The 16,810-nt window shown below is 38.2% G+C and overlaps 1 protein-coding gene across 13 annotated transcripts in view; it reads left to right on the top strand.

Annotated features, from left to right (window-relative positions):
* LOC148842162 (protein FIP1-like) overlaps positions 1-16,810 on the top strand; it is a 48,326-nt gene that overhangs the window by 16,945 nt on the left and 14,571 nt on the right. For all 13 annotated transcript variants that reach the window (XM_088957392.1, XM_088957391.1, XM_088957393.1 and 10 more), the window contains 2 exons: positions 3,134-3,206; positions 12,128-12,183. In XM_088957392.1, coding sequence (XP_088813518.1) covers positions 3,134-3,206; positions 12,128-12,183 — 129 coding nt within the window. The remainder of the gene's footprint in view (positions 1-3,133; positions 3,207-12,127; positions 12,184-16,810) is intronic.

The raw sequence follows: 16,810 nt of genomic DNA, 5'->3' as shown, positions 1-16,810 counted from the left end.
AGGGGGTCCAAACCCTAACATCAGGTGTATTTTGGTCCAAAAAAAAGTCTCCAAAGAAGAAAGCAAAGAAATGAGTGACTTACATTCATTGTCCTTTAAGCCTCTTCTGAACCCAAAATCCTAGTTAACCCCAGTTAAGGAGGTTGTGCCAAATTTAGAAATAGGTTCGAGTATATAATTTGAAAAGTATTGGAAATTGTTGGCAAAGGGGCAAATCACTTGCCCAGAGATCCTCCCAAAATAAAACTTTATTCCCATAACGCATATCAAACCTAATGGAATCGAGGAAAGAAGGGAGTACCTTTGTTGTTGCTTTCCATTAAGATCTTGAAGAGGTGTGAGAATTCAGTTTTGCATTCCAGCCATTCTCCTCTAAGCCATGTATGCTTTCAATGACCTTGTGCCACAGCCTATATCCTTCTCAAGGAAATCTTTAAAGCCACTTCCCTAGTAGAGCCATATTCCTCTTGGTCAAATTCCCAATACCTAAACCACCTTTCTCCTTTGATTTAGATACCTGCTCCCATTTTATCAAATGATCCTTCACTTCATCCCTCGGCTCCCAAAGGAAGTCCTTCATAATCTTTTCAAGCTGTTTAGCTATTTTGACTGGGGTCCTACTATAGGTGGAAAGGTAGTAAATGGGCAGATTTGCTAATGTGGACCTGATTAAAGTTATTCTTCCCTCCAAAGAGATATAATTCTTTTTCCACATAGCCAGTTTCTTGCCAAGGGGCCACTTGATAAAATGGCTAGTTTGGCAATAAATAATATTTAATACATAAATAATTTAGAAGTATAGTGAAAGTAAGAAAATCAAAGTTTGGAGACCTTATTGAATGTATCCTTTCTTATGATATCTTGTTTATGAGTGCTAAATGGTGGTATGTTGTGGTATGAATGATTAAATAGCTTGATTTTACATGCTCCAACCTATGATACTCAGAATGCACTAGTATCATATCAGATACTGCATGGACACTTCTAGATGTACTCTATAGCACTAACCGTGGTTTCAAATGTTGCGAAATATCGCTAATATCGCCTGACATATGTCAATGTCGAGGCTCGCTGACATGAAAATGGATGGTAATATAAAAATTACATTATTTCGGTTGACATTTCCTATATTTCGGAAATGTCGACCAAATCGGTCCAAATAACCAAAAAAAAAGGCAGTTTTTCCTATGATGTCGACAGGATGTCGATAATGTCGACTAATGTGCATTAATAATATAATATATTAGTATATTATATTATTATAATACAAAATATTAATATAAATTATTCCATTAATAATTTCTATTTAATATTTCAAATAAAATATTTATAAAAAAGAATTAACAAAATATAAAAACAAAAGAATAAATTAATTACTTTATAATATAAGACATAAAATATTTTTCAAGTAATAAAATATTAACTAATTAGCATTTTTTTAAAATATTTATTAAAATCAGAAAATGTTTATTAAATTTTATACTAAATCATAATTTATTATAAGTTTAGTATTAAAAATCATAATAAATTCATTAAGTTTTATAAGAAATCAGAATTTATTATAATCTTAATACTACAAAAAGGAGAATCAGTTTATTAAATTTATAATAAAACATAATGCATTATGACTTTAATATTTAAAAAATCAGAATAAATGTATTTCTATTTACTAGTGTGAAATAAATATATTAGAATTTATAATAAATCAGAATTAAAAATAAGAAAAGAAAATATCAGATAACCTTGTAAAAACATCAAAATGCATAATAAATTAGTACATCATCATTTACTAATTTGTTATTGATCTTAGTTTCTTAGCTTTATATAATGGTTGGGAATTAGATAATAGTCTAGAAATATGTATTAATGCTTCCTTTATCATTTTACAAAATATCATTGCATATTTTCACATATTTCATAACATTTCCACAATATCTCTAATTTTTACAATATTTCCCCTCGACATTTTCGACATTTCTGACATGTCCTATATTTTGGAAAGCGACATTTCCATTGACATCGACATTTTAAACCTTGGCATTAACAGTCTTAAAATATGTGAAGTGATATTTCTTTGAATAGCATTTTCATTACCCAAAAGGAGGGAGACATTCCCTTAAAAGCATTTACAAAAAGGTACAACTCCAGCCATCACTGTCTGAGTAAAGATAAACTAGTCTTATCGTTATAGCCTCTGGAATGTTTGAACAAATTGTACTATAAAAATATCTGCACATCAGAAATTTAATTAAATTTGGCAAGACATAAGTCTAGAGAAATGCTATTTAGCTTCAAAAACTAGATATAAATGCATGATATAGGCATATTACATGGTATACCCATTCCCATATTTGTGTTCAGGATTTTAGGAAATGGAAAGCTGTATTCCCTTTTCCTTATCTATGTCCATTTCTGTATCCATATCTGTATGTAGGCATCAAAAGTTCCAACAGTTCTAGGGCTTTTGGCATATTGGTCAAGTACATAATACAAAATCGAGGAGTAAACTGCATTTTCTTACACCATTACTTTAAGATCTTAATGCTAGGGCGATTCCCAGTGATATTTTATTTCCAGTTGCTCCACCACTTTGCTGGTCATCGTGATCATTGTTGTTAGTTTCTACACGACCTCAATCAAGATTAGTTGAATACTATCATCTTCTTTTCTATGCTCCTGCTTCTTGTTCTTGTTTGCTCTCCTTACTATCCCCACAAATTTTCCTTGTAATAGGGAGGCAGTCCATCACTGGATCACTTCTTGATTCTTTCTCTTCATAGGTTGGTCCATGTTAATATATATTTTAAGAAACATAGTATTGTCTCCACATTTGGATACTTTATCTTGTACCTTAAAAAATACACTAGGATTACTTCAGTATTTAAAATGTCCAAAAGATAGTTTACTTATTGTGTAATTGTAGTTGTTCTAGAGCTGGTGTACAATTGTCTGTTAATTTCTTTTTATCTGCTTAAGTTTGTGCAAATATGATTATAAATGTAGTAATATAAACTCATCTTCCTATTAGAATTTCCTGTTCACATGTTTCATGCAATTTTATTCTAAAAGAAATAAATATGCTTGAAAGCCATAGCATTTTGATCTATAATTTTGGTGCATTTCTGTATATTAGGAACCGCTGCGATGCTACTTGTCATGGTTTGGCAACCCCACATCAATGTCCTTACTTTGTCAGCTCTATTAAGGTATGTTTTTCACTTCAGTCCTTTTTTTAATAAGTAATCAATAATTCTATTAGTTGAAAATTACACTTACAGTAATTAAGATAATGCAAGAAAAGAAGAAAAGAGAAAAAGAGAAAGGAGATGAAAGAAGTTTCAACAATAGGTTATGGAAGAAGAAAAGAAGGGAAGAGAGAAAAGAAGAATTGAACCTCTCTCTCTAGCCCCCTTTCATCACTTTTATTAATAATTCTGTCTGAGTACAATTACTTGGATGCCCTTAATGGGGCATAGATGTCAATCATGCCCAACTTGCTTACATAATGTTGAAGCTTAAAATCTGCTAGTTGCTCTTCTGATGAAATGAAAGGTAAGCACACTTCTCCTGAAGCCACTCTCTAGTCTCTCTCGTATGAAGTGTCTGTCTACCTCAATGTGCTTAGTTCTATCATGCTGAACTGGGCTGTGAGTAATGTTAATAGTAGCTTGGTTATCACAATACAACATCAATGGCTCGTCACATGAAACCCCTATCTCGTTAATGAGAGATCTAAGCCATAACAACTTAGAAACACCATGGGCCATAGCTCTATACTTTGCCTCAGTTGAAGATTTGGCAACCATTGATTGATTTTTGCTTCTCCAGGAAACAATATTTACCATAGCACAATATCCTGATGTGGATCTCCTGTCATCCACATTTCCTGCCTAATCAACATCTGTATATGCTTCTACCTTTATGTGTCCATGTTTAGCAAATAATATACCCTTCCCGGGGGTTCCCTTAGGCAATGTTTGGTTTGAAGGAAAAGGTAGGGAAAGGAAGGGAAAGACAGGGAAACCAATACAAGGATTGTAAAGGTTTCCCTACCTTTCCCTTCTTTTCCCTATATCTTCCTTCAAACCAAACATAGCCTTAAGGTAACATAACACCCTTTCTGTAGCAACCATATGTATGTCTCTGGGAGCATGCATGAACTGGTTGATGACACTTATAGCATATGATTTGTCTGGATGAGTCATACATAGATAAAGAAGTTTCCCCAGTAATCTCTAAAGCATTCCCCTGTCAGCTAAAAGTTCTCCATCATTAGCTGAGAGTTTACGATTCACATCAGTAGGGGTAGAGGCAGGTTTAGCACCAAGTTTTCCAGTCTCAGTAAGAAGGTATAGCATGTACTTCCGTTGAGAAATAAAGGTACCTTCTTGGACCTAGCAACCTCAATGCCTAGAAAATACCGCAACTCCTCTAAATCTTTAATTTCAAATTCATAACCGAAAAACTTTTTGAGAGCACTAGCTTCTTTTGTGTCACTGCCAATAATCACAATATCATCTACATAAATTATAAGATATGTCACCAGAGTGCCTTTTCTCTTAACAAAGAGGGTATGATCTGATTGAGTCTAAGTGTAGCCAAACTGAACAAGAACAACCCTAAACCTGTCAAACCAAGCACGTTGAGATTGTTTCAGGCCATAAAGTGATTTCTTCAATCTACACACCTTACCCTTCATTTCCTTGCTATATATACCATGAGGAAGGGACATATATACCTCTTCAATGAGATCATCATTCAGGAATGCATTCATAACATCAAAATTGATATAGAGGCCAATCATAGCTCATTGCTAAGGATAAAAGAACTCTCACCGAAGTCATCTTAGCAATTGGAGAAAAGGTCTCTGTGTAATCTATTCCCGTCGAGCCTTATTCCTCTCAATTGACCCATCTACACGATACTTGATAGTGAAATCCCACTTGCACCCAATAGGTTCCTTCCCAGTTGGCAAGTCAACAATATCCCAAGTATTGTTTTTATGAAGGGCTTCTATTTCAGTATTCATAGCATCCCTCCAATTTGGTGTGGCTAAGGCTTCTGATATAGACTTTTGGATGGATTGAGAGGAAATGGAGGCTAGAAAGGCATAGTAGGATGGGGACAATAAGCTGTAGGAAAGGTGTTTGAAAATACAATAAGCTATACATTTCCTCTTACCTTTTATCAAAGCAATGGGTAGGTCAAGGTCTAGAAACGAGGGTGCTAGTGGAGAAGGTGATGGACATGTCCTCTCTTTAGTAATCTGGAGTGCCTGAGACTCAACTGGAGGTGTGGGATCAATCTGTGTTTGCCTTATCCTTTGTCGTTAGTACTACCTCTGGAGAATAGGATGAGTGGAAACAACCAGAGGACTAGCAGGAGGAGGGGGAGGAGCAGGAGTGGAAGACCTCAAAGGAGAGGATCCCTCCATGGGAATGGGGGTAATTGTGGAGGGCTTGGCACAAGACTTAACTGGAGTTGGCAAAGGAAGGGATGAAGAAAACAACTCGAGAGATCTCTCCCCCTTAGAAGGATGGCTATAAAAAGGAACTAACTTTGCAAAGGTGACATCCATGGAAACAAACCGGGTGCCACTAATGGGATCAATACAACAATACCCTTTCTGTGTGGAGGCATAACCAAGGAAGATACACTTTTAAGCCTTGGGGTCAAACTTGTGTCTTTTGGAACTTGGAATGTGGACATAACAAGTGCAACCAAAAACCTTCAGAGGATAGAGAAAATCTCAACATTAGGAAAGAGGACTCCAAAAAAAAGATTTTAACCCCAAGACTCGAGAAGATATGCGATTAATAAGGTAGGTAGTTGTTAAAACTACATCACCCTAAAACTTCTGCTACTCCATTTTGTTGTGGAGTGCGGGCACAAGAACTCTGATGAATAACCCCAAACTTCTCAAGATAGGAGGTAAGGTCCTTCTCAAAATATTCCTTAGCATTGTTTGATCGGAATATGTATTAAACTGAGTGAGTATGTGTTCATGGAGCTGTTGCACAAGTTTAGGCACTTCAACTATTAAGTCGAGTGGTGTTAAACCTAAGGAGATTCCGAGAAAAGTGAAAATTCTTGCAAATGGATTGATCTATGTGGTCTGGCTGGCAACATCCATGGAGAGAGAATGCTAGTGTGGCAAACGTTGGTTCATTGGCTTATAGGGGATGGGAAATTACATAAAAATTGTTAAGGCTGCTGGAACAGACCAACAGAAAGCAGTTAATCAGTTTTACAAGAGGAGGCCACGTCAGCACAACTAACCATCCACCTGTAACAACTGTAACAGAAAGACAATCAAGATTGTAAAACAATATAAGTAGTAGAGCAGAAAAGGAATAAGACATTGATTCTTTCAGCATTAAACTCTCCCTCTCTCTCTCTCTCTCCCCCTCTCTTTTTTCCAAGAATTCAGGAGGTTGGCCCCTCGAAGAGCCCTGAGTTAGGCAGGTTCCTAACAATTTGGTATCAGAGCCAACATGACCAACACAAGAAACATGTCAGTAGACACCCGAATGGGTCAAATGGAGGTAGAGATCCATTGAATGTCTTCAGATCTTAAAGAAATGAAGGAAGGTTTCATTGCTGTCCTCCTTTGATTGGAGCAGGGGGCAACGAACAATGACAGAGGAAGCCAAGAAGAGCGTAGCAATGAAAACAACCGCAGAACAGGGGCGGCAATGAGAATAGCCAAAATCGATTTCCCCATCTTCTCAGGGACGACCACTAGCCTTTTCAGCAAGGCCTTAACATCACAAAAGTGGGCCAAATCAGTTTATGAATGAGAATTAATAGCAATAGTCTTAGTAGTCCAACGTTGGCGATCCTACTTGATCGGTAGACGGTTCATAATTTGGACCGACCATCAAAGTCTGAAGTTCTTATTGGATCAATCAGTTCTATCCCCGGAATAACAACACTGGATATCCAAGCTACTGGGGTACGACTATAGAATTGAATACAAAGTAGGGGCTGCTAACCGGGTGGCGGACGCCCTCTCACGACACCCATAGTCATTTCAGTTACAAGTATCTTCCCCAACTTCTCCACTCTTGGATCTACTGCGAAAAGAAGCCCAATCCCATAAGGAGTTACAGCAGTTGAAGGCCCAAGTATTGGCAAATCCCTCACTGCACCTCGGGTACACCATTAAAAATGATCTACTCTTCTTCAAAGGACGCCTGGAAATTCCGGCAGCTTCTGCTCATCTCAGGAAGCTCCTGGAATTATTCCATGCCTCACACACAGGTGGCCACATCGGCATCCTATGAACACAAAAGTGCATCGCCACACAATTTCATTGGAAAGGCATGCGTACATCTATCCAGAACTTCATAGCCGGGTGTGCAGTATGCCAACAAAACAAGTCGGCCACTACAACACCAGTAGGCCTCTTGCAACCACTCCCAATACCAACCCAAGTCTGGGATGATATATCAATGGATTTCATCACAAGATTGCCCGTTTCTGCCAGCAAAACAGTTATCTTTGTGGTAGTGGATAGACTGACGAAATACAATCATTTCCTACCTCTATCACACCCATTTACAGCAGCCACAGTTGCTGAATTGTTCCTCCGGGAAATTGTGCGCCTACACGGGCTCCCCAACTCAATTGTATCAGACAGGGACCCTATCTTTATGAGCCGTTTCTGGGCTGAGCTTTTCTGCCTACACGGGGTTAAACTGTTCAAGTCAACTGGCTACCACCCCCAATCCGATGGACAGACAGAGGCGGTTAACAAGAGCCTCGAAACATATCTGAGATGCTTCGCGGGAGATCGACCAAGACAATGGGTGAAGTGGATCCATTGGGCCGAATGGTGGTACAACACCACTTTCCATAGCGCCGCGGGGGTGACACCCTTCAGAGCTTTATATGGTCGGGACCCTCCCTCTCTACTTCCTTATGAAAAAGGAACCACCACAGTAGTGGCCGTTGAAGAACAGCTAACACAACGAGATGAGGTGCTAAGGGAACTGAGACATCATCTCTTACAGGCACAGCAATGGATGAAGCACACCTATGATAAACACCACAAGAATGTCCAATATGAAGTAGGTGATTGGGTGTTTCTCAAATTACAACCTTTTAGACAGATTTCAGTTGCAAGCCGACAGTGGAACAAACTCAGCCCGTGCTATTTTGGCCCATTTAAAATCCTGGAGAGAATAGGATCAGTGGCCTACAAACTAGACCTTCCGGCAACATCAAAGCTGCACCCTGTATTCCATATCTCCTTACTGAAGAAGGGGCCGAAGTTAGGAGTCATTACAAGTGCAACCTTTCCCACATTTTCAAAAGAAGGAAAAGTGCAGACTGAGCCAGCCCGCATCATTGATTTCAGATGGGTGCGCCGGGGTGGCAGAGTCATACCAGAGGCGTTAGTTGTTTGGTCTAACCTCCCGGAAGAGGATGCAACCTGGGAATCCTACTTGGATCTGCAATCAAAGTTTCCTACATTAGACCTTGAGGGCAAGGTCGCTCTAAAGGAAGGGGGATTGTTAAGACTGCTGGAACAGACCAACAGAAAGCAGTTAATCAGTTTTACAAGAGGAGGCCACGTCAGCACAACTAACCATCCACTTGCAACAACTGTAACAGAAAGACAATCAAGATTGTAAAACAGTATAAGTAGTAGAGCAGAAAAGGAATAAGACATTGATTCTTTCAGCATTAAACTCTCCTTCTCTCTCTCTCTCTCTCTCTCTCTCTCTCCCTCTCTTTTTTCCAAGAATTCAGGAGGTTGGCCCCTCGAAGAGCCCTGAGTTAGGCAGGTTCCTAACCAAAATGGTCAAGTAGAGGCTGAGTGAAGAAAAAGTAATGGGCAAGGGTGAAAAACTTTCTAGCAAAGGAGGTGCAAATGTTTCTTTTTGATGAATAAAGTAAAATTTTATTGATATAAAAAATAATAAGTAACAGTTACAAGCATCCCAAGGAGAGGTGTGAGGTGCGACCTCACACTTGAAAAGAAAAAACATCAAAATATTTATAACTGTGCCCAAAACAACTGATCCCTCATTACCCCTTGCTTGGCTGAATAATCAGCCAAATAATTAGCTTCCCTCCCCACCCATTGTATAACCAGATTCATATGTTATGTTAGCCATTTGAACTTCTTCATTTCATCTCTATAGTACCATATCACTGAATCCGGATTCTTTATCCAGCCCACCACCACCTTAGAATCCCCATCTGTGTTGAATAGAGTGCTATTAGATTTCCTTCCTTATCTCTTATGACCCCTCCAATTCCAGAAGGACCTGGGTTGCCTTGATTACTTCCATCAAAATTTAGTTTCAAACATCTTCAAATGGAGGTACCCAAGCCAACCTTGTTCTGGCCTTCTGCACTGAGGATGAAGTGACCGAGTACCAGTTCTTCCAAATGTCATCAAAGGAGTACTATTTAAACAAATACAAAGTTAGTAAACAATGTATAACTCTATTCGTTTAACAGTCTATAACTTGCTATTTGCTTCTCTCCTTCTCTTGGAAGATCCTAGCATTTCTTTCTTCCCACAAGGTCCAAATTACTACCGCTCTAATATATCTCCATATTAATATTCCCCTTCTTTTCGGCCAAGAAAAAGTTGAGGAATCAAACATCTTAATCTCCATTGGCACATTCCACCTACACCCAAACAAAGAAAGAACCAATCCCAAATCTCTGCAGCGAAGGAACAAGAAACTAGTAAGTGGTATCAAGATTCACCATCAGATTTATAAAGAGTGCACCAATTTGGGGAAAAAGTAATACACAGAAAATGTCTCTTCTTTTGCAGGTAATCCAGAGTGTTAATTTCCCCATACACTATTTCCCAGCAAAAAACCTTAATTTTAGGGGGAATCAGCTGACACCAGACTTCTTTACAAGGAAAGGATTGGGGGGAGGGAGACTAGTCATTTGCCCAAGCATTGACCAGTGGAATTAATATTTTGAAGCATGCATAGAAAGGGTCCAATTTGAACATGGAGCTGAAGGAGATGAAGAGTCGCGGAGAGGAGTTTAGGGTGAAACAGATGGGGGAGCTGAACCACGTGGATCAATTAAACCGAGACCACTCGTCTGACACATTAATTTGTCATGTCAAGCCAGTTGGTTGATGGGCCTATTAGCTCTAGGCTCATAGTAGATCAAAGTGGACCATTGTTTAAGGTTAAGCCCAAGGTGGTAGTGGTACATGTTTCTTTAAAACCTCATGTGAGTAGTGAGGTAAGGGCCCACTTCCCTAAACTGGCTGTTTCCTGTGATGTGGTGACCCCAGAAGAAGTAGAATCCTTGGAAGCCATAAGGATACCACTCTCTCAACACCCACGACCTTAAAGAAATCAATTTGGACTGCTGAGATTCACCAATCACAGCTCCACAACACTAGGGTTCCAGATTTCATAGAGGTTTCGGTCCACATATACCATGCTGAAGTGAGAAAACAGTCTAGATACAGCTACTACAGGAGTTACATTACTCCTTGTGCACACAGGTAAACAGGAAACATACCAATTAGGTCACCCCTACTGCATCGGATTGTTACCACCTGTTCTCCTTGGTGTTACGATCAAGGGAGAACACAGAAGACCAGAAAGTGACACTTATCTGATCAGCCGATTAGAGTTCTCCTCTACTCTAAAGTCAAAGAATAGAATTCTGGGAGAAAAACACAGATCTGAATGCTCTTAGTACCCTACTATCAACTCTGTTACCATGTTTTCATTCAAGACTTGAACGAACAGTGAATCAAAAAAGAAGAGAGGAGAAAGGGTAAAGAGGAGAAGGGAAAACAGATTTTAGAATGCCAAAATTCTGGGCTGGCAGCGCCCCAATCTCTATTTATACTAGGCTGATAAAAATAAAAGCATTACAATTACAGATTTGTCCCTAGCGGCCAACACTACTAAAAGAACATTCTAAGAGCACTGTTGCTCTGTTAACAGGCTGACAACAGGCTTGATTGGCCATCATTTGATTCTGAGGCAGTGAGATGGATGGAGGAGAATTTTGGAGAGGGGGAAATAAGGAGGCCCTCTTCTCAATGGATAGATCTAAGGCACTAGGAGCAGATGGATTTATTGTGGCCTTCTACCAGAATTGCTGTTATCTGAAGGGTGAATTTGCAGATAAACATTTTATCAACCTAGGGATTAATGCAACTTTCCTAGCTCTTATTCCATAAAATTCAAATAGTAGCCACCCTAAAGACTTTAGGCTTATTGTTTGGTTATTAGCATCTACAAGATGATAGCCAAGGTCCTATCCCAAAGGGTTGAAGTTCTCCCTTCCATCATCAATCAATATCAAGGGGCTTCATCCGATAGAGATTGATAATTGTTCAAATTTTCATTACTAATGAATGTGTGGTGGAGATGAGAAGGTCAAGATGCAAGGGCTTTGTGTGTAAGTTGAACCTAGAGAAAGCCTATGATTTGGTGGACTGGACCTTCCTAATTGAGGTAATGAAAAATTGTTGCTTTGGGGAGAGATGATGTAATTGGGTGGGTGGATGTTTATAAACTTCCCATTATTCCATATTGGTCAATGAAGTGATAAATGACTTCTTTCTAGTTTGTTGTTGACTTCTTCTTTCACATCCCATTTAATTTGAATTATGGCCAGATTCTTTTCTTTATGAATATATCATATGACTTTTCTTGGTGCACATTTCCATGGTTAAGAACTTAATATTTGTGGTCAAACCCTTCATATATTTTTATATGTGGAGATAGTGATTCCACTAATGTTAAAGTAGCTGAGATAAACTAGTGGTTCCACTAATGTAAAAGTAGCTGACATATATTCATAGTGATTCCACTAGTGAATATATATGCTTGCTCAATTAGGAAGCAAAGTTTCAATTTGATGGAAGCTCTTCTATAAATCTCGGTCCAGTTATCCAAGATATCCCTTGGTGGATCCTTTTTGGACTGTGTGTGTTTGTATATTTGTTTATATAAACTAACCTTTGCCTTTTTTTTCTTGATCAATAAGCCTTTGCCTATAAAAAAAGACATTCACTGTAGTCTGTCTGGATTTGTTCATGTCCATGATTTAAATGTTAAACGTTACTGACTGTTCTGTAATTTATGACATCTTGACATGTCTGTCAAATCTGCAGGATAATTATGTTTATTGAAGTCATATGTGCTGGATCTTTTATGAGCATCTACATTGGTGAGTTTAAAGTCTGGGTAATCTAAAGTTGTGAAACGCATTACTATGACCATTTAAAATTGTTTCTTTGAGTTAGGTGAAATGCTCTCTCTTTCTGTGGTTGTTACTTGTTTTTCCATGAAAGGACCACATGCACTGGAAATTATCTTTATTCTCCAGCTGTATTGTGGAGTAGATTCCAATAAAAAAAAGGTTAATGGATAGGGTGGCACTATAATGGAGAAAAATGTATTCTTGATCCATTTATGCAGGCTAAAAATAGTTTCTGATTAATACAAGTCAATGTCAATATACATTTCTCACAGGGATGAATTGGATTATCTAGAATTTAAAATGAGTAATTTATTTCTGAGAAGAGGAAGTAACTTTAGACTTAGAAAAGGAGCACAAAATTGCCCAGAATTTTTGTCAGTTCTACAATGTTGTCAATAATCCAAATGGGTGTTGAATATTCAGATCAACTCAACTAAACCTTGTCTCATTGGACTCTGTTGTACAATGTTCTTGGCTACATGTATCCTGTTCTACCATTGCACTCAGTTTAGTGCCAAATCTAATGTTAAACTATGGTCCCTTAAGTTGTTTCTCATTTCAATCCATGTCCATCTTGATTTGCCGGCCCCTAGTTCATCTAGACTGTTCAACTTGCAACAGATTACTTATTCTCACTGGTGCTGTAGATGGTCTTCTTTGCTCGCGGCCAAACCTTCTTAATCCAGTTTCCTCATTTACCACATATTAGAGCTACTCCTAGGTTCTTTCAAATAAGTTCATTTATTATCCTATCTTTTCTTGCTTCTCACTCTTCCATCTCAATATTTGCATTTATGCCACTCATTTTTTGGACATGTTGACTGTTCAACACTATGCTCCATATAGGGATTAAGGAGTGCCCAACCTCTTTAATTTGTAAAGGAAAATAAGATACAAATTGAGAGGTAGCTATTCCCATTTTGGGGAGCCACATCTTCAATAAACTAGTTTTTTTCCATTTGTTCATCTCAATAGTTGCATTCCTGCCATACTCATTTTTGGGACGTGTTTCTTGACTGCCCAACACTCTACTCCATACAAGGAGTGCCCTATCCCTTTAATCAATGACAAGCAAAATTGAATATGAATTTAGAGACAATGATTCTCAGTTTGGAGAGCACAACTCTACTAAGCTATGCAGATCTGAAGGGCCATTAGCCTCCAATTCAAGGATGACTGAATTAGGGGTGGACACGAGTCGAGCTTTTCACGATCTATTCTAGCTTGACTCATGAAAAGCTTGATTTGGCTCGGTCTAAATTGAGCTTCAAGCTGGGCTCGATCCCTATAAAGCTCAACTTGTGAGGCTCATGAGCCTATATATAATATACATATAAATAATAATATAGAAATAAAAAATAAAATATTATATATAATACTTTTATTTTTTATATGTGTAATAATAATTAGTTTTTATAATTCTTAATTTTTTACATGTAAAATAAAAAATGAAATATAAATTTTTATATGTATGGTATTTTATTTTTATAGGAAGATTGGCTCATAGTCAAGCTAGAACTTACGATCTTGAGTCAAGCCGAAGTCGAGCTCAAGTTTCTAGCTCAAATTGAGCTCGAGCCTCATAGTTCTTTGGTGATTCAAGCTCGAATAGCCAGATATTATGCTCAACTTGGCTTGAATCCACCCCTAGACTGAATGACAGAAATCCAAGAGAACTAGTAGTAAGTAGTTCACTTTTCAAATCAGTCTTTGCTATATGGAAACCAAGATTCTTTGAGTATGGAGCAGATATATGAACTTGATGATGCTATTTTTATGAAGAGAGTGGGTGTGCTAATCAGGTCACTTGGTGAGATTTTGTGAATGACCTAGGAATCTTCATCTGTAAAATTAATCCTCTTCTTATCCTCTGTTCATGGAAAAAAGTTTTGGCTCAAAGATCTTGTGACACGTGCAATGTAAAGCCTTCTCTTGTTGATAAATTTTATATTAAAGAATTAAACCTCTGAACAGATAATACTAGTTATAAAAATATAAGGTGGGGTGTGAGACTAATGTGAAGTTGTGAACTGTGAGCATGAACATGCCCAATAAAATTGAGACCCTATCTGAGGGATGGTCTGGATCGGCCACACGATTCCTCCATGTTGCACAAACAGGTTGGTTTCTGTATGAAAGGTAGTACTGGGTTATTTTGAGACCTTTTTTCATTTTTAAATATTAAGTATGCTTCTTTGCCTTGCTGGTTTCAAGCATTCTATTTAAATTCTTTGGCCTTCTTCTCTTCTTGGTTTAGACTTCATTTAGTTAATATCACAGTTTCAGTTTTTGTTAGTTTTTTTTTTAATGGGTAAAATGATTGTATATTAATAGTCACAAAAAATAACAATACAAGCATCCCATAGAGAGGCACGAGATGTTACCTCTCACTCAAACATCAGAATACAGAAATCAATTACAATTGAGCCCAATACAAGCTGTCCTTGTTTACCCCTTGTTTAGCTAACCCATCTGCTATAGCATTAAGTCGTTCTCCTAACCCAAGTTATTCTCATGTTCAGGTTCCTAGTTAGCCATTTAAATTTTTTCATCTCATCCCTATAACACAAAATTATCAACTCTGGATCTTTCAACCTGCAACTAGAGTTATTCTCATGTTTTTGTTAGTTTTTCAAATTGGTTATTTTTTCAGTAGGTGCAAATTGGTTCTTAATTCAAGATTAAGCTGAATTACAAAAGACAGTATTGTCCCTCATTAAGGATGGGACACATTACTTAAACTTGAATAAAACAGACTATTCACTCTCTCAATTAGATAGACAAAGGATCAAAATACCTTTGTACTGTCGACTCTAACAACCTATTTGGGGCTTCCTTTAGAGGCAAACCCTCAGGAGAGTAGCTTTTGGTGCCCTGTTGCAGAAAAAAATTAATAAGAGAATGGCTTTGTGAAAAAAGAATTACATTTCAGTGGGGGGTAGAATCACCTTGATAAGAGCTACACTTGCTAATCTAGCAACCTACTTCTTGATTGTCTTTAGGATCCCAACTAGGCAAGCCAAGAAGCTGGAAAAGTTAATGAGAAACTTTTCTTTGGGAATGGGGGAAAGTAGAAAAGATCACTTAATTAAATGGGAGGTGGTATGTTGGAGTAAAGAGGAAGGGGGCCTAGGCTTAGGGAATATAATTCAAAAGAATACAACTTTGTTCGGGAAGTGGCTGTGGCATGGCCCCTAGAGAGAGAGAGAGAGGTGTTGTGGCATGAGGTCATAAGAAGCATTCATGGTCACTTAGAGAATGGATGGGATATTGGTGTATTATGGTGGGCAAATCTAGCAACACCTTGGAAGGCAATTCCCAGTATTCTTCTTTAGTTTCTCAGCTTTGTCAAGTATGACGTGTGTGATGGCAACTCTGTCCTCTTTTGGGAGGATATTTGGGTTGGAGATGTCCCATTGAAGGACCTTTTCCCTTATTCTCTATTTCTCAGTATAAAAAAGTGTTTGTTTCAAAATTTTCTCCCTGTTGGAAACTCCTTGGGCACCAAACTGGGGTTTCAGGTTTTGTAGAGGTTTAAGGGGTGAAGAGATTGAGTGTTTATCTAATTTGTTGAGCCTTCTTGATGAAGTCTGTTTAGCTCCCTCTTAACCATACGAATGCCTTTTTTTTTTTTTTTTTGAGAAGAGATAAGGTATCATTTCATAAGAGCAAACAACAAGTACAACCAGCAGTTGTACTTGGTGCAGGCCTATTCCCCCTAAGGTTATTGCTTTCTGTTGGGAAGTGTATTATGGGAAAGTAAACACCTTGGATAATCTACAAAAAGAGAAGACCTTCCTTTGTATTTCACCTAACTGGTGTATCTTTGCAAGTCTCAAGCTGAGGATTGTTACCATTTACTAACTTCCTGTTCCTTTACTACAGAGTTATGGGATTGGCTTTTCATTATGTTTGGGTGCAGGTGGAATGTGCCAGCACAAATAGGCATGTTATTTACCTTTGGTTGGTAATAAAGAAGAGGTAGAATCATGTGGAAGTTGTTCCTTTAATGATATTTGGAGGAATTGGCCAGCAGTAGCAAGTTGTTCCTCTTTCAAGGTTAGAGTAAGGCACAACCTGGGCACCCCCTACTGAAGGTTTCTTGAAGCTGAATTTTGATGGAAGCAGTCAATGTAACCCAGGCCCTTCTGTGATGGGAGGGGTCATGAGGAATGAGGCTGGAAATGTGGTAATCTTCTTTTTGGGTCCTTTAGGAATTGGAGACTCTACTAGAGCGGAATTATTAGCTTCCCTGCAAGGTGTACAGTTTGCATATCGGCTAGGTGTGGAACAGCTAATAGTTGAAGGGGACTCCAAGGTGGCACTGATCTGGCTGACAAGGAATTTGTGTGTAAGAGTACAATGGGTGGGGAGATCTGCTAATTCTTTGGCTGATTGTCTAGCAAAGCAAGGGGCATCTAGGGAACCGTTGTATTGAGCAAAATTGTAGTTTGATTTTGTTCTCTGCTTTGTTGGGAGAGGACACAGCTCGCACCTCTCCAAGGGATGCTTGTATTAGCTTATTTTTTTATCTAATAAAAGGATTTATTTATCAAAAAAATATTAGTTGTGGAATAAAGAATGGGTTATGTAC

The sequence above is a fragment of the Nelumbo lutea genome, chromosome 8 (assembly GCF_056320005.1).
Source record: "Nelumbo lutea isolate HS-2025 chromosome 8, American lotus-T2T, whole genome shotgun sequence".
NCBI lineage: Eukaryota > Viridiplantae > Streptophyta > Magnoliopsida > Proteales > Nelumbonaceae > Nelumbo > Nelumbo lutea.
The sequence above is the reverse complement of the archived record's forward strand: the minus strand, read 5'-3'. Positions and strand labels throughout refer to the sequence as shown.